Source organism: Cynoglossus semilaevis, unplaced genomic scaffold (assembly GCF_000523025.1).
Source record: "Cynoglossus semilaevis isolate Cse_v1.0 unplaced genomic scaffold, Cse_v1.0 scaffold1033, whole genome shotgun sequence".
NCBI classification, from domain to species: domain Eukaryota; kingdom Metazoa; phylum Chordata; class Actinopteri; order Pleuronectiformes; family Cynoglossidae; genus Cynoglossus; species Cynoglossus semilaevis.
In genome coordinates this window covers 773,759-797,322 of record NW_007585109.1, presented here as the reverse complement: position 1 = coordinate 797,322, position 23,564 = coordinate 773,759, and the positions used below count along the sequence as shown (strand labels likewise).

General features: G+C 39.9%; 2 protein-coding genes across 2 annotated transcripts in view; both read right to left on the bottom strand.

Moving 5' to 3' along the window:
- LOC103398389 (protein kinase C-binding protein NELL1) overlaps positions 1–3,065 on the bottom strand; it is a 194,480-nt gene extending 191,415 nt beyond the window's left edge. The window contains exon 1 of the mRNA XM_008336989.3: positions 3,037–3,065. The gene's annotated coding sequence lies outside the window, so the exon portion shown is untranslated. The remainder of the gene's footprint in view (positions 1–3,036) is intronic.
- Positions 3,066–6,532: 3,467 nt separating this feature from the next.
- slc6a5 (solute carrier family 6 member 5) lies at positions 6,533–23,283 on the bottom strand. Its single transcript, XM_008336988.3, has 15 exons — positions 22,000–23,283; positions 20,509–20,659; positions 20,081–20,212; positions 19,785–19,958; positions 18,322–18,472; positions 17,813–17,945; positions 16,952–17,086; positions 16,737–16,840; positions 15,868–15,992; positions 15,655–15,767; positions 14,174–14,305; positions 13,975–14,074; positions 12,868–12,968; positions 11,112–11,279; positions 6,533–10,433 (listed from the first exon to the last, which is right to left on the bottom strand). The coding sequence occupies exons 1-15, from the start codon at positions 22,486–22,488 to the stop codon at positions 10,278–10,280; spliced, it is 2,364 nt and encodes a 787-aa protein (XP_008335210.1). The 5' UTR covers positions 22,489–23,283; the 3' UTR covers positions 6,533–10,277.
- Between the last annotated feature and the right edge of the window lie 281 nt (positions 23,284–23,564).

The window sequence follows — 23,564 nt, the reverse complement described above, 5'->3', positions numbered from 1 at the left end:
TGTTTGGCATGGATAAACTCTTTGTTGGCTCGACCTGCTTTCATTCCAGATAACAAAGGCAGTTTTGACAGCACCGTTGAAGGAGTGTGTATTGAGGATAACTTGTTGCTGGGAAATGCAGCTTGTCTTCAATACGAGTCTCAGCAGTATTTGAAATATCATCATCCTTCTTCCTAAGTATTTCCACAGCCCCTTGAGGTCGGTGTTTAAACAAAGATACCATGACAAGTTTGATTTTTCACCACCGTTTAAGTTGAAACCCTTAGGAATTATTCTCAGATTTATTGGAAGAGCTAACTCGTTACTTTTCAAACAGTCTACTGTGGGCTTTACTGTACTACTATTAATTACCTGTACAACCATAAATCAGTTTGTAATTCAAATATTATATGTATATTTCATGCATATATTTTCCTCACTGGTTCAGCCTGCTGCTCTAGATAGTAGCTGCTAATGCTACTGTATTTACTGGTCAAATACTGTTGATTCCTGCCAGTTGCAACGGGTATTTACCTATTACTATGTCTAGATGTGAAATATTTCTTCTTTAACTTTGACTATTTAAAGTAAAATATTAAATTATTGGGACTTTAAGAAAAATAAAATAGAAATAGGATATGACCATGGGGCTGAAAGTTAAGGTCAATGTCTCTAACACAATCATCTAATAACCATTGTAATTCCTCAGGCATCCTGCAGGGAATACTTTCTTTATTTCTGCCCAGCCGTTTACACTGCGACATTACTGTTTTATGATTAACACGGGTGAGATTAAATGTGCTCTGCTGTCGGGAGCAACACTGAGGTTTACTTTTCATTACAAAGTGACACTGTAAATACGCAGGGTGATTATTATTCTGATGAAATCCTTTACTTTTTAATGACGCTAAATTGCCCATTTTTGAAATAAACTAATCACAGTCTGCTGGGTCACAGAGAATGAGCTTTATATTTGAATTAACTCTGGGAGAGGGCGTTACCAAGTCGCAGGTACGAGGGGAAAGTCAAAAAATTGTCAGACAGATGACATCTGGAGCAAACGCAAAACTCAAGTCTTTGAGTTTGCGTTGTGCTAGTCCTGAGTCTAAAATTACTGTATACTTGTTTCTTCAGATAGTAAAAGCATTTTTTTTCTTTTTTCAGGCAGGAGTGTGCTTGAGTCAGAGAAAAAGAGCCAACAAGATGCACTTCAAAATGAAAGCCACTTGAAACATTACAAATTTAAAAAGTGTCAGCTACTACAGCGACGCAACAATGAAGCCCCAGAAACAGACTTGTAGTAATGCACTGCTGGACAAGACTAATGTGTCAAAGTGGTGAAATAAACCACCTGCAGGGTAACATACAGATTTAAGAACAACAGGAAGCCGTGTTTGCAGGTGAAATCTAAACACCTATTGGTTTTCTAAAAATACTAAATGGTACAAAAACACTCACAGACTATTCATACATCTTGTCTAGTCAACCTATCAGCCGTAGAGCTATTTACTGCCCTGCACTTGGCAAGATTAGTCTGATTCAAGCTGAGCATCCGACCTGAAGCTGATTCAACAAACACTTTTGGCGTCGAGATGGTATTTTAAACTCAAGCTGCTTTGTGAAACAAAACATTTTCCTGCAATGTGTGAAAGCAACCTGTGCAACGGCTGTGACTTAAAGCAACTGTACAGTAAGAGGATGGACGGTGGAATTTGACACAACTTTCACAAAGGTTTTTAAATGATTAGCACCTCTGGTTGTTCCACTTACATACAAATGTAGAAGCTGTGCATAACACAGCCAATAGGTTGTGCCCATCAGCTCAAAACGAAGCTCTGACCTCCATACCCACTCGAACACAACATGCCATAACGGGCACATCTGCAGCCTCTATTCCTGTTTCTAAAAGGTGACTTTATTTGAGGTTTAATCTCCTCCTGTCAGCAGAGCAGGTGCAGTCTGTTCAGGAGGTTGTGTTACACACAGCAGCAGACCTCAGACGTCTGTCTCGACACTGCTGAATCAATAGCAGTGACATATTTTTAGATTTCAGTGGTGGCTCTGGTGTCTAACGTCTTTTGAAGCAGCTAAAATGTGCAACAGAGACAAAAGACTGAACACTGATCTAGATTCTTTTCAGTCCAGCAGAAGGTTCAGCACAACTTCAATATTCACTTTCCCACTTTCACATCTGTCACATTCTATCACCTGTCGGCGATGAACAAAGACATTAATTACCTTTATCTATTCCGTCTGATTCTGAAATATGCCACACTTAACGGTAAAAATAAAGAGGTATTACAGAAGGGAAGTGAACTTCTTGTCTTTGTGACACAGCACACCACTGCACACAACCAAATGTGACCTCTGTTTTTAACCCATCACCACAGTGAACAGTGGGCAGCTTTAAGCTCAGAGCACCTCAGTGGTAACTGGGCAGCTGGTGGACTCAAACCTGAAGCCTTCTGGACCCAAGTCCGCTTCCTTAACCACTAATCCGCCACTGCTCCAGGCAAAAATGATTATGAAAAAGTATTATGCTGGGGTATTTGAATATAAAACTTGAAACATGGCTGGCTGGTAACATGTTGAGTCATAATCCAAACCCAAATACAAGGAAACAAGATTGAAACATTCATAAAAAGTAAATGACTTAAATTAAAGGTGCTAACATCCTTAACATCACAAGCATGAAATCTTTAGGGTAGCAGTGAATATTGAGACAAAAAGAATGCATTTAGTAAGAGTACATTCTTGTTTTTCACTGGATTGTTGATAAAGCTCTCACTAGGTTGTGATCAACAACTACACTGCACACAGACCAGAGTGACATTTGTTCATACCATACACAAAATAATATAATCTCCAATATTTCATTTTTACAGTTAATATAATTCAGACTTTCTCTCGAGATAAACTTTAGCATGAACATCATTAAGAGTTTAACTATCCTGATGATATATGCAGAGAACATGTTTCAGTTGTCGGTCATGTTGTTTTCTGTTTTGGTGTTCAAATGACAAAATCATCACATCCAGCTGAGAATGTTAAAATTACCTGAAGGTCTGGAAGTGTAGTCTCTGCAGAACATGTTTCAGTTGTCGCAGCTCAGCTCAGCTCAGTTCAGTTCAGTTCAACCATCTGACAGGCATCTGACAACTGTGTGTCCTGAACAGGTGAAGCACATGTTTCAGCCAAGATGGCTGACTCAAGTTCACAACCTTAAGGTTACCTTCTTCCTTTGAATTTCAAAATAAGGGCTCACAACACATTGGGGTTTTTTTGCCAGTCAAAACATATGATGATATGATACGCTGAGGGATCAAATGGAACAACGTCAACTGTAAACTTGGACTAGAATCAGGACCTGCTAACCTGCTGTGCTAAAATTCTAGAAGCCACAGACAAGATACACGTAAAAGACTTTAAAAGGAAAGGTGGTTGTTATATAAAGCATCTGCATCTATAACAGTAAACTGTTCATCAAACTAGCCTTAAAATAAAGCAGAGGAGGGGTGTCTTTTTACTGTAATCAAATGCCTTGCACATAAAATAAAAAAAACAAGCTATAGATCTACAGATTACACAGTCAGAGAACAATAAAGCTTTCAGTTTAAAGTTTAGAGTTTTAAAAATTAACACCATCTGTTTTATGACAGTCCTACATTTTAAAGCTGGATCCTATAGTTGGCCGAGTTTCCTTACCATCACTGCTTTATCCACAATAACAACTATTTCCTCTTGAGTTTCTCAGGGTGCCCAAACTGTTCAACAAAGGTCCACTGTGGTTGCAGGTTTTTGTTCCAACCAAGCAGTGGCACACCTGGGATGACAGGTTTAATCAACTGATCACAGTCTTCAGACAGCTGATTGGTCGAACTATGTGCCCTTGGTTGGTTGGAACAAAAACCTGCAGCCACATGGCCCATTGAGGAATTGTTTGTTGGATCTAGTGACATCTAATGGTGAGAGTGCACAGTGACTCTTTTACCCGTGGCCTCTCTCTCCTAATCTTGTTTTTGACCATCAGTGTTCATAGACAGTAGATGGTCCATTACTGTTTACAGCAAGCAGATGCTCCTTGATGTTGTGTGCATGGAGGGACAGTCATGGACACTGTCAACATGTAACAGATGGTTCATGTCTCAAGTGTTTGGGAGAAAATAAATATTGGAAAAGACAAAGGTCCATCCAGACTGTAGACGAGATGGAGACGAGAAAATCCAGCATGGTGTTTTTTTACAAATCAATTTCTACATAATGACAATATATTACATATATAGATTTGAATCACATTCACAAAGGACAGTTAACAAAATATTGTATTAGCTTAAAGAGCTCAATATTTTGACTGACGTTCTATAACTGAAGTTGTTTAAACACATTTGTAATGTATTCAGTAGACACAGTACCTGGTATTTTGTGTGTCATTATGTCTCCTTACCTCAACACCACTTAAGACAGCACAACATGAGCTAAACAAAAACAAATGTTTGGTTCCTGTCACTGCTTCTGACGTTAATGCACCATCTCCGAAGTTTGTTCTATGAATGCCGCCCTCAGGAGTAACAATTAACACAACGCAGGCTGTATATTTGAGTCTTCAGGCAGGCCGGCCATTCTGACTCCAAAGAACTCAGAGTTAAAAGCACGGTTAAAATGAACATGACTTTCAGAGAATAAAAACATTTAGTGTTTTTTACCCTTTAATGTACTCTTTATATTCCTTAATGGAGTTTTTTGTACTTCACAAAAGGAAAGGCAGGTAGAAAGGATAGGGTGGAGGTTTGAACCCATTCCCTACTGTCTGGTGGATCTTAGTGGTCTTTTCAAACTGTGAAAGCTCACATAAGACCACGGTATTAAAATATAAGCTCCACTGTTGATTCCAAGCTAATCCCTTGGCACTTCCTTTAACGCACTTTTACAAAATAAAATATAAATAAAACATAAGATATGTGTTCATTTATTTTATGATGTTTTCAATGAAGCCGAGCTTATTTTGCTGTTTTCGAGCAATCCCCCCTGGAGCTGACAGTCAGGATTTAAACTTTTTCAGCACAATGTAAATAAAGATATAATAAACCACACCAAGCAATTTTAATTAGATTGTTTTTGTTTGTTTTGTTATTTCTTTAACTTTTAGGTGGAACCATTTCAACACTGTAATGGTTAATCCCTTAAGTAAACCGTCCAATGGTTGATTAAAGGACAGAAGCTTGAGGCAGCCTGGGTAAAGGGTCTTAGCTACCCATAATCCTTCACTGAGGTAATACCTGTACACAACAAAGTGGCCCAAAATACAAAACAGATAATAAGAGAGAATATGAATTGAAACTGCAGGAAATCTTCATTTACCTCAGTAACTCTGTGCTCATGCCCCAGTTACTGCACACTGAGGGGTCTCTCTGCTCCTGTAGGTCATGGTCGGGCTGTGACAGAGGGAAAACCAAAGATAATGAGGTAATACTGCCCTTTTCCTGCTTGATCTTGGTTAAGGTCAATATACTAGAGATAGATGATGGATTCCCCATGCCTATTAGGGTTTGAGAAGATTTAAGGAGTAGACACAAAGTAAAAGCAAAAGTTAAACGAAAGTTAAATTCATCTCCAGCTTGTCTCCCAGTTATGGAGCTGATCAGTGCCCAGTTGTCAGAGAGAATAGAAGAAGAACATTCCTTTCAATATAGACTCTGCTGATCTGACTGAGAATACCATGTTAGGACTTATGCCTTATGCTCAAAATGTCATTACAAGTGCAATGCAACATTAGATACTTCTCTACAAGTCATCCCCGTGGTACATTTTGTTCTTCTATAAAATAATAAAATAAAGAAAGAAAAACAAAGAAAAACTGAACATATGCCCTGTATGTGTCTCCTTTGATTAACAGTTATGGGGCCACATGCAGTGAAGACAAGACAACTTCTTAACTATTTCAATTCCTATTCATACCCAAATAATTCTCTACATTTCTTCACCATTAACACGTGTTTTAGCACATGCGCAGTCAGCACTAGCATGTAAGCATTTACCTCAGATCATTTCTGTATTAATAAAGAGTCGGTCATACTGACTGCTGTGGTATTATATGGAGAATTCATTTAAAAAGTTTTAGACTTCATTGAGGCTTTTTAAAAATTCAATCGTGAAGTCTGTTTTTCCTCAGTAGTGTCGACAGAAGACTCTTTTGTTGTCTATAGATTTGTGTTTGTTATGATTATTGTGCTTCATGTGAAATGCGTACGTTTGTCTGTCACAGTGAGTTGCGTTGTGCGTTTCATTGCACGTGCCGACAGATGACTTCCAGGGGGAGCGTACAGCTTTCTTTCTCCGTCTCATCTGGTCCCCTTTGATCATGAACAGCCAGCAAACAACAAACAGTGAGTAACATTTTTATACAGCAGTGAAGCTGTGTTTAATTATTTAGCGAATGAATATAAATTAAATTGAGAGCCTGAGTGGAGGATTAATGTCTTAACCCAATTCTCTTGTTTCAGTCTTAACTTACAAAAGGCTGTCTGTGAGAAGGAAGTGAGTGACAATCAAGAAAACAATAACATTTATTTATTGATTCATAGGTTATACATCTCATGATATAATAGCGATATTATATTATTGGCAAAGATACTATAATCCAATTGCATTTCTATACATAAATACAAAATCTGAGGTAGGGCCTCAAAGATTGATGACATTGAAAATAAATAAATGCATTTCACATATATTATATATCTTCTTTTTTTACATCACACATATTTTAAAACATATCTGTTATATACAGTATCTACTCACTATTGTGAAGGATGGAAGGGTGTCATGGGCTGTTTAGAGGCACATTTCTATATCCATAGGCAGCAGTACCTCACGTTGACCACACGGAAATATGACATTACTCAAGTAATTAGAAATTTTAACCTATGCACTCATAGGTCACACAATAAAGTGCCGAAAAGACACAAACAGACATAACAATAGGAATACTGGTACCATATGAGACAGATATATAAGCTAGTCAGTGGTGTGGTTCTGGAAATACATATCATTTTCTACCATTAGAGGACATCTATAAGGCCAATGGTTACCTGAAGATGTTTTGTAACATATTGGCAAACACTGAGGAATACTAGATGGACATGAATGGCAGTATCTTAACCTCCAATACCAAGATTACACATTCCCATCTTTAAAAAGTCTCTCTGTTCCCGTTACAATTCTAGAGTTAAAGTCGTCTTTCTTTGGTTACTTATACTGCCCAAAGATGACTTGCAGGCAAAGCTTATTAACAGTTACCTTTTCTTCTCTCTCCTTGGTAAAAGGGGCATCGGTAACCCCCCAGTTTCTTAACGTTATATAGAACAAAAAACTCCTTAAGGCAAACATGCATGGAACTCTACCACTGAGGGATAAAGGATGGAGTTTAATATACATGGACATTGAGCTACAGCAACACAAACTGCACATGCAAGCCTGTCAGTGTTATATTTCATGAAACAAAGTCGTTTTAACTGAATCCTTATTTTTATACTTTTTTTCTTCAATGCAAAAGCAGGGAAGCCCCTGATGATGAGGACAGTGAGAGTCCTAACTGTCCTCATCAAATCCAACAGCAGGGCCTAGAAGTACTTTAAGTAAGTCTCACTACAAAGGTTTAAGGTTCAACAACATTCATGATTACATGATTTAAAATGCCATCCTGGCTCGTGACCCACACGGCTCTCACATCCTTGGAGCGTCTGTTACACATTTGTCTGGTAAAGAAAAGTCCAGTTCAAATCTCAGCTGATTTGTCTTTCCACAGTCCACTCCAAGACTGACCATGCAAACATCTGAGTGACCTTTTTCACGGAGGCCAGTTCAACTAATACAGAGACACACAGGCACACACAGACATACAATATCATTGTATTTGAACAAAGAGATCTAAATCTACAAAGACTCAACAAAGACAAAATCAACACTGTGGAGCAAGCAAGCGATTTCATAACAGGGCTTTTGTGCTCATTGGTTTATTATTGTTATTATTATTATGGGGTTTTTTCTGAACTGTACAACCTCTGAATACATAGCTGTGCTGTGTTTCCTGTCGAGATCAAGAGAAGGTTAAGGTTACTATAATGGTTGGGGAAACGCTGTTCACAAAACAATAATTTACTAGATTGAGCTAAAAATTCATAAATGACTCATTTTGTTTAAAACATACTGTTTCTCTGAATGTGATTGAGTCAAGTAGAGGCTAGCTGCTCACTAATTCACACTAAGAAAAGGCTGCAGCAGTCAGACTCAGCAGGTTCATCAGGCGTCTGTGCTGTTATAGCTGATGATTGCTTTTAAACACACCCCCGTCGGACCCTCTGACAGTAGTTCACGAGTGCTGGATGAGACATAACAGCACGACTTAAAGGGAAATAAGTTCCAGTGACACCGAGCTTCTCTAAGGACAACACAAGACAGTTCATTTATACAAGTCCAAAAAGGTATGGGCATGGAAATAAATAAAGGTATGGAACGATCTGCTGTGCTACTGGAGTAGTCTGCAGACGGCAACATTATTTTTATATATTTCATCAGACCGCAGTCAAAACAAGTTCTCTAACTGCAAAGTGAATGAAGTGAAATGAACTTGTGAGCAAATCTTTTCATTTGAGTCCATGTGATTCCAAATCATTTCACGGTGTGATGTTTTGTTGTATTTCTCTTAAACAAAATGGAAAATCATACTCGACACAGTCACTCAGAACGGGTCAAATCATCATCACATCCAAGCAACAGCAGGTAAGACGGCTAAATGTTTGTTGCATATAAAGATGTGCGTTTAAACACAGATCTTCCATAACACACATCTAAATGTGTATTTTTCAAATTTGGGATGGCTCTTCTCTGTTTCCTATGCTGATTTTTTTTTTCTTTTTGTGCAACTACCAGAGTAGTTGGGATCAAATATACCTGAGACCCTGTTTTCATGTTGGACACAGAAGCAACACAGAGGAGGCGTATGACTGTGGAGACACGGCGGCCCCCAGAGCTCTACCACAAACAACAGACAAAGTACACTTCCAGGGACGGAACCGGCGTTTTCGGCCGTAGTTTTTTTAATCTACTCACATGTAGCGGCTGCTCCTAACATTGTGAGAAAGCAACAACACACACGCTTACTAGAAGAGGATAGGCTTTTTTTAAAAGAGGTGTACAATGTAGTTCAAGATATTACCGCCAGCAAGACAAACATAGAATTTATAGTTCACACACACACATATACACTCGCTTAGTATCTACCTTGCTAGCTACCTTCTTTGCTGGAAGCAAAATGATACATAATATATTTTATATGATAGATAAACTGTTTGTGTATATATTTATATATATATTTTTATATAATTTAGGAGATTAAATGGCCACAGTGTCATCTACTAGAGGACATTCCTCACGTGGGAATGTGCACATTTATATTCTATGACGATATGGCAGGAAGATGTTCACAATGGTTCCTGGGCTTCACTGGGGGAAAACTCACACACATCTACTGAACCAGGTTCTCTGGGTGTTGTTGTGACGCAGGAGGCACAGATCGCAGGTTTGGACATTTTACATGAGCACTGTATGTTCTACAGGATAGGATCAGAGTCTGACTACTGTGTGCAGTATTTTCCAAGGCAGTTGATTTTTTTTTTCATTATCTACGGAGCTTTGTACACAGATGGATCAAAAATGGATCAAAACATTCCCAACAAGCTTGTTTGACCATTTCTTTCTTTCTCTCCTTCAATTTTCTTATTTTATTTTCCTGTCTGATTTCAGCAAGTTGATTGATTACACCTGCACACATTATGATCACACGCTCACACACACACATACTACACAAACACACACACACACAGAGCTCCCTAGGGAGCAGGTGTGGTTAGTCTAATATTGCAAGTGCAGTCTGAGCTGTGTCATTTTATGACACACATTTTCTCTTGGAATAAAGATCCCTGGGAAGGGCTGTGGATGTGATGACTGGTCATGTGTGGGTGGGAATGAAAGCCCGTTAACCCAGTACGAAAGAAGCAGCAAAGGAGTTGATCCCACCTGGGCGGCTGCTCTTCACTGAGCGAAGAAGGAGGAGTAGTGAGGAGAACGGAAAGCAAAGTAGAGAGGACCAAGCAGGTCTTGACAAACGAAGCACGAGGAGGTGAAGAATGGAGTGAAGAAAGAGAGATAAATATGGAGAAAGAGGAGGAGAAGAGCACTCTGACCCCTCCTGGTGGGCCCTGTAGGGGCAGACGGTGGTGAGTGTGATTCCGCCAGGGCAGCTGCTACTGGTATGAGCCCAGCTGGAAGTCCTTCGGGGGCAGTTTGAGCCCTAGGGAGTTGGTTCCCAGAGGGTCAATCATGTTCTTGTAGCGTTCTCCACGGTGCTTCATCAGGAATGGACCCCAGTCTGGCTGAGGAGAGCAGACCAGCTTCAGACGCTGCAGGAGGAGAAATGATACAAACAGCCCATTACACATAGACAGAATAAATACAGTCAAGTCTATGAAGCAAATCCAAACTGTTTCATTCTAAAAAATGAAGTCATTTTGTCATTTTAGTACTGGAAATATAAAGATAATATAAAATTGTATTTTTCACTTTCTCACTTGTTTGCGAAAGGTGTCGTGTCTGTATTTGTGTCCTTGTCGTTATGTGGATGTTATGACTGTTTTGATGCCTATTCATAAAAATCTCAATGAAATCAACTGAACCATAAATATTGTATAACGAGGGACAAAAGTGACATTTCTGTAAAATGTAAAACAAATGCTGTGAGAATGATGTTTCGAGTAAATAAACCTCAAAGACAAGGACAAGTGTGTGTCAGAGTTACTGAGGAAACTCAGACGTTAGGACACAAGGCCACAGCCGTCATCAGCTATTAATCTGAACAAGTTACTTAAAGGAAACCGTTACTGCACTTTCAGAAATGTGTTTGAATTATTCTTCCTGCAGTGTGTGTGTGACTTCTGCGTGCTAACGAGCCAAGGACGATGCTATTGATTTGTCAGTGTGTGTTTGCTGCACTGGGAATGTGTGTGTGTGTTAAGTAGAAGTAGTAGAGGACTAAAACCAAAGTGTGTCAATTCTCATCAACGCTTCAACCCAATTTTTACCTCAACAAAGCTGCCAGGTGCGAGATACATTTTAATGGCAAACATGATGGGGATCCAGATCACGGAGCAGATCACCATGAGCCAGCCCATAACCATGGACCAGGTGGGGTAGGTGTAGTCCTCATATGTCATCACCTTCCACTGGTACAAGCTGAGTCCAAGGATGCCCTGAAAAAGCCATAACATAAAACAAATGTTCTTAAAAACAACATGATTGTATTCTGCTTCTCATTTGACTTTGAGGATCGTTCTGATGCATCAGTGTCTGTGGGACTGTGGATTTCACCGTCTCAACTGAGTTCAGTAAAACTGACTCATCAGTTCTGTTTGCAGAACTGAATCAGATTCCCCGAGTGTTTCCTAGTTCCCGTTAGCTACTTTGAAGAGTAATGTGAAGATAATAGAGAGCAGTACGTGGGAAAATAGATGAGGATTTATCGCATTTCAGTTTGTCTTGTACAGTGCTTTAGTTGGAAGGTACAGAATAAAACAATCTACTGGATCATACAGAATTAATCACTATAGTCCTTTATTATCTGCAGGCATTTACCCTCTACTTTATTCATTTACTGTATTTGTCTTACTTTTGTTATTGATTGAAACGCTTCTTGGTGGCAATGATTCTACTGAAACAACGATCCAGTAGGTGGCAGTAATGCAACTGAAATTAATTTAAAGTCAGCAGTGTAAATAAAAAATATATATATACAAATATATATATATAATAGGCACATGTTTACCTCTAACCTTTAATTCCATGATTTTTCAACCATGGGGTCTTAAAATATCTGGTAATTAATTTTTAAAAACTACTGCTAAAAATATTTTTGGAACAAATTCTTCCTATATTATGATTAAAAACACTACACACAATCTTAAAAACTGTCCTTCACTTGTATGAACTGAACTAGTTTTCTAATAAAATGCAGCATATCAAACTATCTGAGCTGGTGCATCTTGATTGGCAGCTGTGATCACATGAATGTTTTTGGGGTTGCCAGAGATTTTTGGTGTTAAAATGGGGTCACAAGCCAAAACAGGTTAGGAACCACTGCTCTTTTCACCTGAGGAAGAAAACTGAAAATACCTGGAGAGAGCACACCTGCACATGGGGGGAATATAAACAGAAACACACGGCGGACTACTAATCTCTCCTCACCACGTTTAAGAACTCCGACAGGAAGAGGAAGGCAGACGAGGATTCTAGCCTAGTGATGTGCATGAATGAGCCGTGAATGAGGAAACCTGATCCTTCTGGAGCAGCTGGATTTTCAATTTGTCATCGTCACTTCTGCTTTAGAGCTACAGTGGTTTCTATTAATAAAAATGCAACATAATACTCACCACCGCCCAACAATGACACACTGGTAAACATTGGTTATCAGGTTCAAAGCATCTGCTGCACAGCTAGTGTCAAAAAACGAGGCCGTTCTCTCAGAAGAAAGTATTTTCTATCTCTCACAAACGTACGAGTGTGTGCTGCAGCTGAACTGGTTCAACACAAGCCATTTGGCAGTTAGTTCTGTGAAAAACACAAACAACTGGAGACGTGGCGATATGACAGGAAGGGGGAAATATTTTTTGGTTTCAGCTCAACAGGAGCAATTTCTTCTCTGTTCCCTTCCAATGGCAAATCAATGAACTTGAAAGGCGACAGTGAAAATTGAAACATATTAGTCTCCACACACCCGTGTGTGTGTGCATGTGCACGGGTGTGTGTCTGTGAGGGGAACGAGATGAGGAAAAACAAACACACCGTCAGAATAGTCGGTGTCACAAAAGCCCAGCAGATTCTCCAGAATCGGTTTGGCTGGAAACCAATCATCATTTCAATGTCCTCACAAAACCTCTGCAGACCTGCGGAGAAAAACAAAGAAGAGGAAAAATGGAGTAAGAGAGCAGGAAAGACAGAGAGGGAGTTTAAAAGAAGAAGGCAGTGGGAGTGACCTGGGTATAATAAGGTCTTTTTAAAAGGGCAGGAGAAAATTCAATTCATCTGTGTGAGAATGTCTATGTGTGTGTTTGACAGACAGAGAGCGCTCTCCCCCTCTATGGGAGACAAAGAGGTGGACTCATCACTTTCTCTTGTCCCTCACAAAAGGGCGAGGAAGCAGACGGCTTCATTCCTCTGCCTTTATTGACGGATAACATTGAGTGACATGAAGACGCAGAGTCACACTATCATTTCAATATGACACCTGTACTGATGCCCTGACAAAATGAAGGAGAGCCACTGACTCTGCGCCCCAGTAACAGGCTTCTGACACACAACACCTGTGCTCTGAGGCTGTGTGGGACCTCACACATTACAACAGAGACACCCAGTGGATAACTGCGGGAACAGCAGTCAAGGAAATGAGTTCAAGAAAGAACTCTGTGACAACTGCCACTTAGAAAAGTGGCAAAGAAATATATATAAAAGCAGTATACACATATATATATATATATATATATATATATATATTCAATTCTTCATTGAATATAAAACAGCATTTTCTTAATTGAACTGATCAAGTGGTGAGGATGTTGACATTGAGTGTAGAAAGGCATTATAATGATTGCAGCTAAACCTATTATAAAAAAAGTGTTTTTTAAAGCCATCACTTTGTGCAACACTAACACCATAGTACATACTTAGACACCTGATCTTTATGTTCTATCATTTGACCTGGTGACCTGATTGAATGTCTTTGCATTGTTAGGAGTTACTCCGGATGGACACACCATGGCTCCCAGTGAATTATACTATATTATTATAATAATTATACTTCACTCAGGAGATTTAACTTTCCCAGCCTGAGATGTTCACTTTTTAAAATGTCATTTTCAGCCTCGTGTGACCTACTCACTCAGTTGTACTCACCATAAAGGTAAGAAATCCCCACCAGCTCGAAGATGGCGATAATTACCAAAGAGTAAGAGGCTGCAAATGTGTCCACCAACTGAAGCATGTACATCCCATTCTGTTACAAAGACAAGAAAAGAGCCACACACACGTCAGTGCTGCGTCTGTCACCCATATTCACTTAATTGGCAAGTGTGACCTGTAGTAGGTGACAAACCTCTGTGATCATGGGGAATCCTAGGATGAAGAAGGAGGCACAGCAGATCAGAGTGAAGAGTGGCTTGTGTTTCCTCAGGTACTTGGGAAACTCATCAGACACCGAGGTGACGATGGTCTCGATGGTTGCAAACTGGAGTCGAGAAAAAGAAAATACAAAAGCACTGAAAAAATTGTAGGAGTTATAGGAGTGAGGGGGGTGTACTGCAGATAAATAAAAGATTGAATTAACTGACAGTGAAAACGATGGTGACGGCAGCTAAACAGCCTGACCGTGGACTGAAAACACATCACTGTGAATCCTAATTGACTTCAGAGAAATATTAAAAACTGTCCAGTTCACAAAGGCCTTTCAATTCTAAAGCCTCCTGTCAGCAGGTTTGGTTCATTTGAATCTGTGCCACTGCTGCTGTCAGCAGTTCTGCCCTCAGTGCTGTGCGGCGGCCATGCTGAGTCCTCTTCACATTAACATGTGGTCTCATACATTGTGTGTGCATGGCCCACATAGACTGCCACCTCTTCGCTCCTCTTCCTTCTCCAGAAACCCCCTAAAGGAATCCCCCATCAACATCTAAAGCCTTTTACTGTGGAGCTGCTTTCAACAGCACACAGATGAGGCTGCCAGAGAAAACTAACGTCATCATTTACTGCTACTGTTGACTGCTGTCTTAATGCACCGCTGTGCCATCTGCCTGCACCTGGAGGTGCTCTCCTCTTCTGGAGAGTGAGCGCCGTGTTTACTGAAGTCACATCAGGACTTTGAAAAGTTTTACAACTCGAGCCGAATGGTTAAAGTGTTGTACTAAACTGGAGTCATCTGAAAGCAAAGTACTTCCTGACTGACAGAAACTTCAATAGAGGAAGAAGAGGAGGAAGAAGAAGAAGAAGAAGAAGATGCTTATTTTAAACAGTGTTTCCTTCTGCAGCAACCATCAGTTCACTTATTCAGTTGTCCCTCTTGGTTTCTACCTAGTTAACAGTCAGGAGCTGTAGCAAAGATTAATCAATAAACTACATTTTTGAAGAAAACAAATTAAATTACTACACAGGATCAATAACGTTTGGAAAAGTTTGTTGTTTAGAGAGAACTGCAGAAGTCCACTCAACCAAAATGTGTTCATGTAGAACAGGATCCTAACTGAGAGAGTATTATCTTCAAACCATAATAATAACAATAATAATAATGTTGTTGTTGTTATTATTATTATTTATTTTTATCAGTATTTCATCAGTATTATTACTTATAAATAAGTAAGGATTTAAAATACAGGTGTGACCAGGTTTGTCACACAAATACAAGGCTACATATTCTGTGATTACTTTAACAATTGAATATTATTTTAAGAACATCAAAATTAGTTTGCATGACTTTTTGTTTTGTTTTTTTGTTGTGTTAAAGAACTGAATCAGCTTGGGCCAATGTGTTTGAGGATGAATGAAAATCAAAGACAAAAAATGAGGAAGAGAGTGTGTATCTATTACCATAGTGTCCAGGCCAAGGGTGAGGAGCATGAGGAAAAATATAATCGCCCAAAATGGAGACAGGGGGAGTCTGGTCAGAGCCTCTGGATACACTACAAAGGCTATTCCAGGACCTGTAACATAACATGACACACATGGATATAAACAACCACACACACACACACACACACACACACAGTTGTTCTGCTGCAGCCGATCACTTCATGTCCTTACCTTCATCTGCCACCTTCTCTATCGGTACCTTTAACTCGTGGGCCATGAAACCAATAACTGAGAAGATGACAAAACCAGCAAATATACTGGTAGCGCTGTTTGTACACGTCACAATGATCGTGTCCCTGTATGAGACAGAGAAGAGAGGAGGGGGCGGGGGAGGGGTAAATATCTTCATTAGTCTCTGTCAATTTTATGTCATGTTTAAAACATGACACATGCGCTCAATAACGTTGAATCTTTTTAGGCGGTGAGTAACAGTGACCTCTAGTGTTAAAAATAAAAACTGCACATAAAGGCATATTCATTTAAAGAAATGGAACACAGGAGGGCGACAAAGAGTAAACATGTTCCTTGGTATTGTTGAAATATTATTCCACTATGAATTGTAATTCTAATTAAGTTAATTTAGTTTTCGACAAAAGCACACATTTCTTCCTGGTTCACTTCCTAATGCAATAAAAACTAAAATCAAAAAGTCATTTAGCTTTTTAGTTGAGAGGAGGCAAAATCAATGCTTCCTTCAAACAAATGCAAATGTCTTAAACTTTCCAAATTTTGGAAGAGAGATTTGATGTTGTGTAATGCATAACTCAGAGCTCAAAACCTTTATCAACTTTTGTGAAAATTTTAGTTAAAAATAAATACATGATCTGTAGATACACTAGATAAAAAATGTTAAATTAAAAAATATTTAATATTAAAAATAAAAAGTATTTAATTCACACGGCAACAGTAAACAAATTCAAATTGTGATACAACTTTGTTGGAATAAATTTTTTTATTATTGAGCATAACAAACGTCATGTGTCTTTATTGACAGTTTAAATGTGTCTACCAGGAAAATAGTTTACCTTTTGTGTGTTTACCTGTAGCAGTTATTGTGGAACTTATTGTAAGAAGAAAGGGTGATGAGACCTCCCCACGCAGCCGACAGAGAGAAGAAGATCTGGGTGGCTGCGTCTTTCCACACCTGGAGGAGGAATATATAGGAATAGGCTTGAAGAAAGGAACAGGAAGTGGTAAACAGCAGAAGGGTTTTTGATGTGTTTTGTATTTTCTGAAATGATCAAACATCTAGTACCTTAGCATCATTAAGTTTCTCCCATTTTGGTGTAATAAAATAAAGTATGCCATCTGCAGCACCGGGGAGTGTGACTCCTCTGATGAGGAGGATGACCAGCACCACGTAGGGGAACGTGGCGGTGAAATAAACCACCTGAGCAGAGAGAAGGTAAGAAGGTTAAAGAAAATGTAATAGAGATTGCAGTGGCTTAAAAAAGGAAAACCAATAAACAGTTTAATGTAATAAATGTAACTTCACCAATAATAATGTATTGTAATGGTACATATTTCACATTTGTGTGTATAAACACAAAGTCAAAAATACGATTCCATATATCCTCTGGACAGGGATCAGCTTCATACAATTTGTCCAAATTTGGAAACATTTGCACTCGGGTATGCAAAATAACTGAAAATGAGACTTAGAGTTCAATTGTGCAATAACTAGTTTTTTTTATGTGTTGCAACTCGTAGTTTTCTCCAGCAGGTGGAAGCATAATACAGAAATAGAATGAGTCTTAAAGTCTCAGTAAAGTTTTTCTCAGTCTTTAAAGTACTTGTTTATTATTTCATTTATTAGCTAATACATTCTACCCTCAATGAAGAACATACTGTATGTTCGATGACTCATTCACTGTAAGATCACTGTTACAATCGCTTGCACGCTGTAACGGTAACGGCTATTAATGGTTTAAGGAGTTAACGTAGGAAATTACTTCTCAGCATTACATCCAATAAAATCGCAATTTTAATGGCAAAAAAATAGAATCGTTTTCGAGAGAGTTTGCCACCCGGAGGTCCTGAGAAGAATAAAATGTCTTCCCAGGACCACCGAACCCAGGCGGGTCAGAGGATCATTTTGTGTGGTTTTTCTCTGTACCTTCCCTGATGACTTGATTCCTTTAGCTAGAGAGGCGTAAACAATGAGCCAGGCCAGAAAGAGACAACCAGCCAGAGGCCAGCGAAGATCTCCTGGATATTCGATCCCTTTAGAGATGTGCAACACATTGTACCTGCAGGGGGCGGGAGAGAGGGGGGTTAACACCACAACACTTAGCTACAAATGACTGAATTAGGCAAGTCAGTGAATGCAACAGCATTTGTTATTATATTATTATTATTATTATTATTATATCAGGTACTTGGATCCGCTTAGTTTCAATATTGATAATTGTTTCTGTTACCAAGGCTCTAAAAGGTATTTGACATTTTTACTCATTTTCACAGGAACATAAAGTGAAATTCCTAATCAGATTATGTTTTCTAGTTCAGCAGTCCATCACAGGGACAGATACAGACGCAAATACTACTAACCTACTCCTGATACACTACAAGACGCGCTCCACAATAGAGGGGTGGGGGGGGGGGGGGGGGGGGGGGGGCACTCACTTGAAGTACTCCTCGCTGGGGCTGACATACGTCTTGTTGGCGTCCGCTGTCATGTTTATCAGTTTTGTCAGGTTTCCCACAGCGTTAGCAGACAGACAGAAAGTGCTGTTCTTGATGGAGGTGATGTTTCTGTCACGTAGGATGCACGAGTCTGTACCAATCACACACCAACACACATCAGCATGAGTCTGACGGACAGTGGAGGGGGGAGCAGCTAGGGGGCGCAGTTTACTGACCACATTACAGGCAGAATATAATGCCGATTTAATTGAATTTAATTTAGGTTAATTTATCCAAATAAGGCCTGATGGGCTGATGGCCTCCTGCTGTCAGTACTGACAACTGCACCCAGCAGCTGCATCACACACAGTTACATTCACAGTTATTAACCGAAAACAACAGACTGAGATCCATATACATTTTTTTGCTGTCAAACCATAATTTTGCATTTTTAATGATTTTGAAATATTGTAAATTTTAGTTTTAAATAATGACTCAATAAATCGTTTTTTGTAATAATAAAATCGTTCGTACAAAAATGTAAAAAACAACTGTGACCGCATGTCAGACATTTTCACACAGACAGAGGACAATTGAACACGATCACTGCGACATTAATAAAACGTTTTCCTTGAATTACATATAACTTGTATTAGATTAAAATAGGGTTGAAGAAAAATAACACCAATAATAAAAAAGACCACATTTGTTCTGATAGATTCGCCCTAATAATTAATTTATCGTGCTTTAAAACTTCTTTATTCATAGAATCGAACAGAGAGAGAGATGGAGAGAGACAGCAGCATTGAACGGAGAGGCAGTTTATACATCCACCAGCAGAGGTCAGTATGAGGTCCACTGCAGCACTGCAGCAGGAGCTCCGTCGGTACAGTAAATTTGTCAAGCAAGCATATTTTGTGCTGAATTCACAGAATCGCTAAAGGCAAATTCAACACTAAATGAACAGAATTTTCAATATATATTTGACGCCGATCGACAGTAAAACACCTCCTCGCTCCGACACGATCATTTACCCGCAATCTAAATTGAAATTTATCAACGTTTTCCAATTAAATCGGGGAATTACGCACACGTTTGGTTGTGTACTAAGACTTCAACTGTTTTTATAAACACTTTTTATCTGTCACCATCACACGGAAACATGAAATGATGTGAAAATGATTTTAATCTGTTCGGAGGCCTTCTCTACACACGACTGGCCTTCACCTGTGGTCACAGATCAAACGGATAAATGTCGTGCTGTGAATGTGAAGCGAGTTAAAACACCGCATAGATCACAGGTCAGGATTCATTATACTGCAGGACACCTCAGCTGAGGGAGGCATGACGCATTGCGCATTGTGAAGAGAGGTGCTCCTTTTGGAGTGGGAGCCTTTTTATGCACTGTGTGTGTGTGCGTGTGTGTGTGTGTGTGTATGTGTGTGTGCAGGTGAGAGTCTTACCCAGCAGCAGCATGTCTTTGTCCTTACATTCCACCGTGTTCCACTCATTCCTACAGTTAGCCCATGGCAGTGAGCCCTTCAACGAAGCGAACAGGTAGTACAGTGTCCAGCACATTATAATGTTATAGTATATGGCTATCAAGACAGATATAATCAACATGGCAATCCCGCAACCTAAAATAAATAAATGAGACGAAATATATAAATTACTCTTAAGAAAGAAGTAGAGAACCTTTTGGTGAAGAAATAAGAAATGTTGTCATTTTTTATTTATATCAATTTCTTTGGCAGTTTACCTTGTAGAGCCGGAATGCATTTCCACACCGAGACGGGGCCCTGGCTGGCAAACTGGCCCAGGGACACCTCCAGTAAGAAGATCGGGATCCCGGCTATTCCCAACATGGTCAGGTAGGGGATCAAAAAAGCTCCTGCAGGAGAGAGAGTGACAACCGGGCTGCAGTGTATTTCTTAAAAGCCATAAAACATCTCTAAAAACTAACAAGAGCACGGCTCAAATACAATGATGATCATCATAATAAAATAATAATAATAATGGTAATAATTTAATACAATTAATTGTTTTCGTTTAAAAATTACCTTTATTTAAATTTGAAGTTGCTTAAATAATATTAACTGAAAGGCAACCATAAATAATAACATAATTAACAACATAATGTTTACTTTTTTCGTTTGTTTCTTTTACAAAAATGCATTAAACTCTTACCTCCCCCATTTTGGAAGGCAAGATAAGGGAACCTCCACACGTTCCCGAGTCCCACTGCATAGCCCACCATGGACAGAATAAAATCCAGTTTATTGGACCAGTTTCCTCTGGCCTTATTCTCATCTCCATCACCATCCTCGTCATCGTCAGTCTGACACGGGAGAATAAAAGTCATTGGTATATTTATTAAAATAGGTCTGGTCACAGAGAGACTGGTTAAAGAGCGTAGATATTAGATAATTTGTCAAAGAAAACTTTGGTGAAAAAGATGACACAATAAATAAAAATAACGTGAGTGTTTTGAATGTGTCTCTTGAATGTTGTGCTCATGTGTTATTAAATATCTGTATTACAGTTGACTTGAAAAAAAACATTTAAAATGCCACGAATGTGCAATTGCACCTGATGTGTTTTTTTTTTTAAACTCCACTGCAGCGGCAGCCACCGTTACAGTGTGTAAAGGAATGCACGTGCGTGGCAGCGTGTGTGAGAGAGAGGGAGAGTCGGGAGGAGGAGAGGGGAAGTCCTCTCGGGGATTGGGAACAATCCGCAGTCTGGTGTAATAGCTACAGCGCTGTCTGTCAGCCGGATAACACCTGGGCTTCTGGGCCATACCAAGAGCGTTTACAGGGAGCCGGGAACACCGAAATGTCCCGCGAGATTATGACTCAATTCTTTTTTTTCTTTTTTCTTTTTTCAATCAAATGAGCCTGTTGAAATAGTTTCAGCAAAAACCATTAAAACATGGGAAAAATAATAATGCAAAACGAATGAACCTGTGGAGGTGTGCAGTTGAAGAGACAGGAGGTAACTTCAGCTCAGGCCCAGTCTGATGACACGACACAGCACATTTAGCTGACATAAGCGCATTTCAAAGTTTAGAAGACAGACCTCATCAGACTGCTGCAGAGGTTTTAGAACAAAGAGGCTGCGCAGCGCCACCACAGACAATCACTGAGCCATAAAACACCAGCCGTGGAAGAGTTACTGTTGATTTAAAATTATTTTGTCTGCACAATATTGTTTACTGCGGCAAAACTGGGCAAAGAGTCACTGACACGTGGAGACTCCGCAGATGTTACAGCGCATCTGTGGACAATGGGTTGTTTTTATTACTATTATCATTATTATTTATTTTTCCCCTTTCTACAGCACCTCCAAACCTCTCAAAGACACCGTGTAATATCGACTATATCTTCTACTCCTCATTTAATCGAATTCTATTCGTTTGTAACACTAATTGACCAAAAGCACACGAGTAAATCGAATTCCAAACAAAGGAAGAAAACAAAAGGAACACCACACATGGACATTTTTACACACACACACACAAATGATGAAATCCGTTCTAACAGCAGCATGAAGGAAATCATATTAGATCTACTTGAAGTCACGGCCCATCATCAGACATCTAATGCGGTCTGGATGAGGAGCAGAGTGCCTCAGGTAACTCATTCACAAACACAAATGCTGTATTTATTGCTGACTTACCCCCGCCACGGTGCAGGGCTGAACAGACGTGTTCCCATCTGTTCCCAGTATGATGGTGGTCTGGCTCATAGCCGTCCAGTTGCCTGCGGTGTTGTTCTGCTCTGCCGTGGCCCGCAGCGGGTCGCCGTACTTGGCGGACCCGGAACCGGCGGAATCTTTCCTGAAGGCCGAGTTGGCGGCCACGGGTCCAGAGACAGCCGGAGGAATGTTTTTAAACGTCCCATAAGCTTTGTTGCTGTCCGTGTCTCCCGGTTTATTTTCCGTGGGACAAAAAGTTTTGTTCTCGTTGCACGGCTGCTGCGGCGGCGGTTGAGGGGCCGGGTGAGAGTGAGGATGAGGGGCGGGCGCTGGGCATCCGGCAGTGTTGTTGTCCGTTTTGTTGCTTGTAAGTCCCGCAGCCGCGTCGCGCTGCTGCGCCGGATTGTAGCCGACAGGCGGGTTGGCCGAGGGTTTGGCCACATCCTTCTGGTCAGAGAAATCCTGCAACATTACAACGTGTCAAACCAGCTGTTCTTAAATACATAGGAAAGAGAAAAGCAATGGAGCAGTGATGAGGTTACTGCGCATCATCCGCACTTCACGACTGAAAATGCTCAATTCTCTTTCTGCAACGTTTTTCTGCAGCAAATTCTGGACTGGCTGCAAGACAACCGGCTGCGCTTGTGTGTGTGTGAGAGTGTAAGTGTGTGTTTGCGCGTGTTAGTATGGATGTGGCTGTGCATGTGTATTGGAGGGAGGGGGTTACTTTGCTTCTCCAGTTCTCGCTTTCTGCAAGATTCTTTAATTTTACGCCCCATTTCCCCCCATGTCATTCAGCCACACACATATCCAGTGTTTTTTATGGGTAATAGACAAGCTGCTGCCGGTCTCTCGGTGGCTCCACTCTCCCCGCCAGGCATGCGAGATCACCGGGGACACAGCAGTGAGCGGACCCGAGGCGTCGAAATTACAAATGATCCCCTCAAACTTAGCTCCGAGGGGGAGAGAAAGTGAGCAGAAAAGCATCTAGCATCCCTAAATACGCAAATTACTGCTTTTAGATAAAGAGGGTTCTTGGTTGATTTATGTCTTTTGTTAGATAGTTGGTTAGTTTAGTGGGAAAATAACTGGACCAGACTTAATCGCCTCATTGCACCACGCCTGCTACTGCCTTTGTTTAAACAGAAAGCTCAAACAAAGTGAGACAATGGAGTAAAAAATAAACTTTTCTAACGTTAGATTTTTTGGTAAATCTAATAATCTAAACACATATGACTTAAAGTTTAAATTGAAAAAAAAATAGAAATAAACTTTAATTGGAGAAGAAAATAGCCAGAAAAAGTTCAGGCGGCAAAGCAGCATTTCAGCACCTTGGACAGCGCAACTGATTAAAACGTTTAAAATGCCTCCGTTATTCACAAAAAAACAACAAAATTAAAGTTCATAATAGACACTAGACCGCGTGTAAAAATGAAAGTAATTAAGAGTGGACAAAGACTCACCATGTTTCCAGAGCTCCGTGGACAGACTTGTATCAGCTGTAAAAAGCAGCAGACAGACTGGAAGCGGGCTGGTTGTAGCTGCTC

Excerpts from the sequence above, each read along its gene's own strand:
- slc6a5 (XM_008336988.3), bottom strand. The coding sequence starts at position 22,488 with ATGTTGCAGGATTTCTCTGACCAGAAGGATGTGGCCAAACCCTCGGCC. Across the intron at positions 17,946-18,321 it reads CCCAGCGAGGAGTACTTCAA|GTACAATGTGTTGCACATCT; the intron begins GTGAGTGCCCCC and ends CGCCCCCTGCAG. Across the intron at positions 15,768-15,867 it reads AGAGAAGGTGGCAGATGAAG|GTCCTGGAATAGCCTTTGTA; the intron begins GTAAGGACATGA and ends GTTATGTTACAG.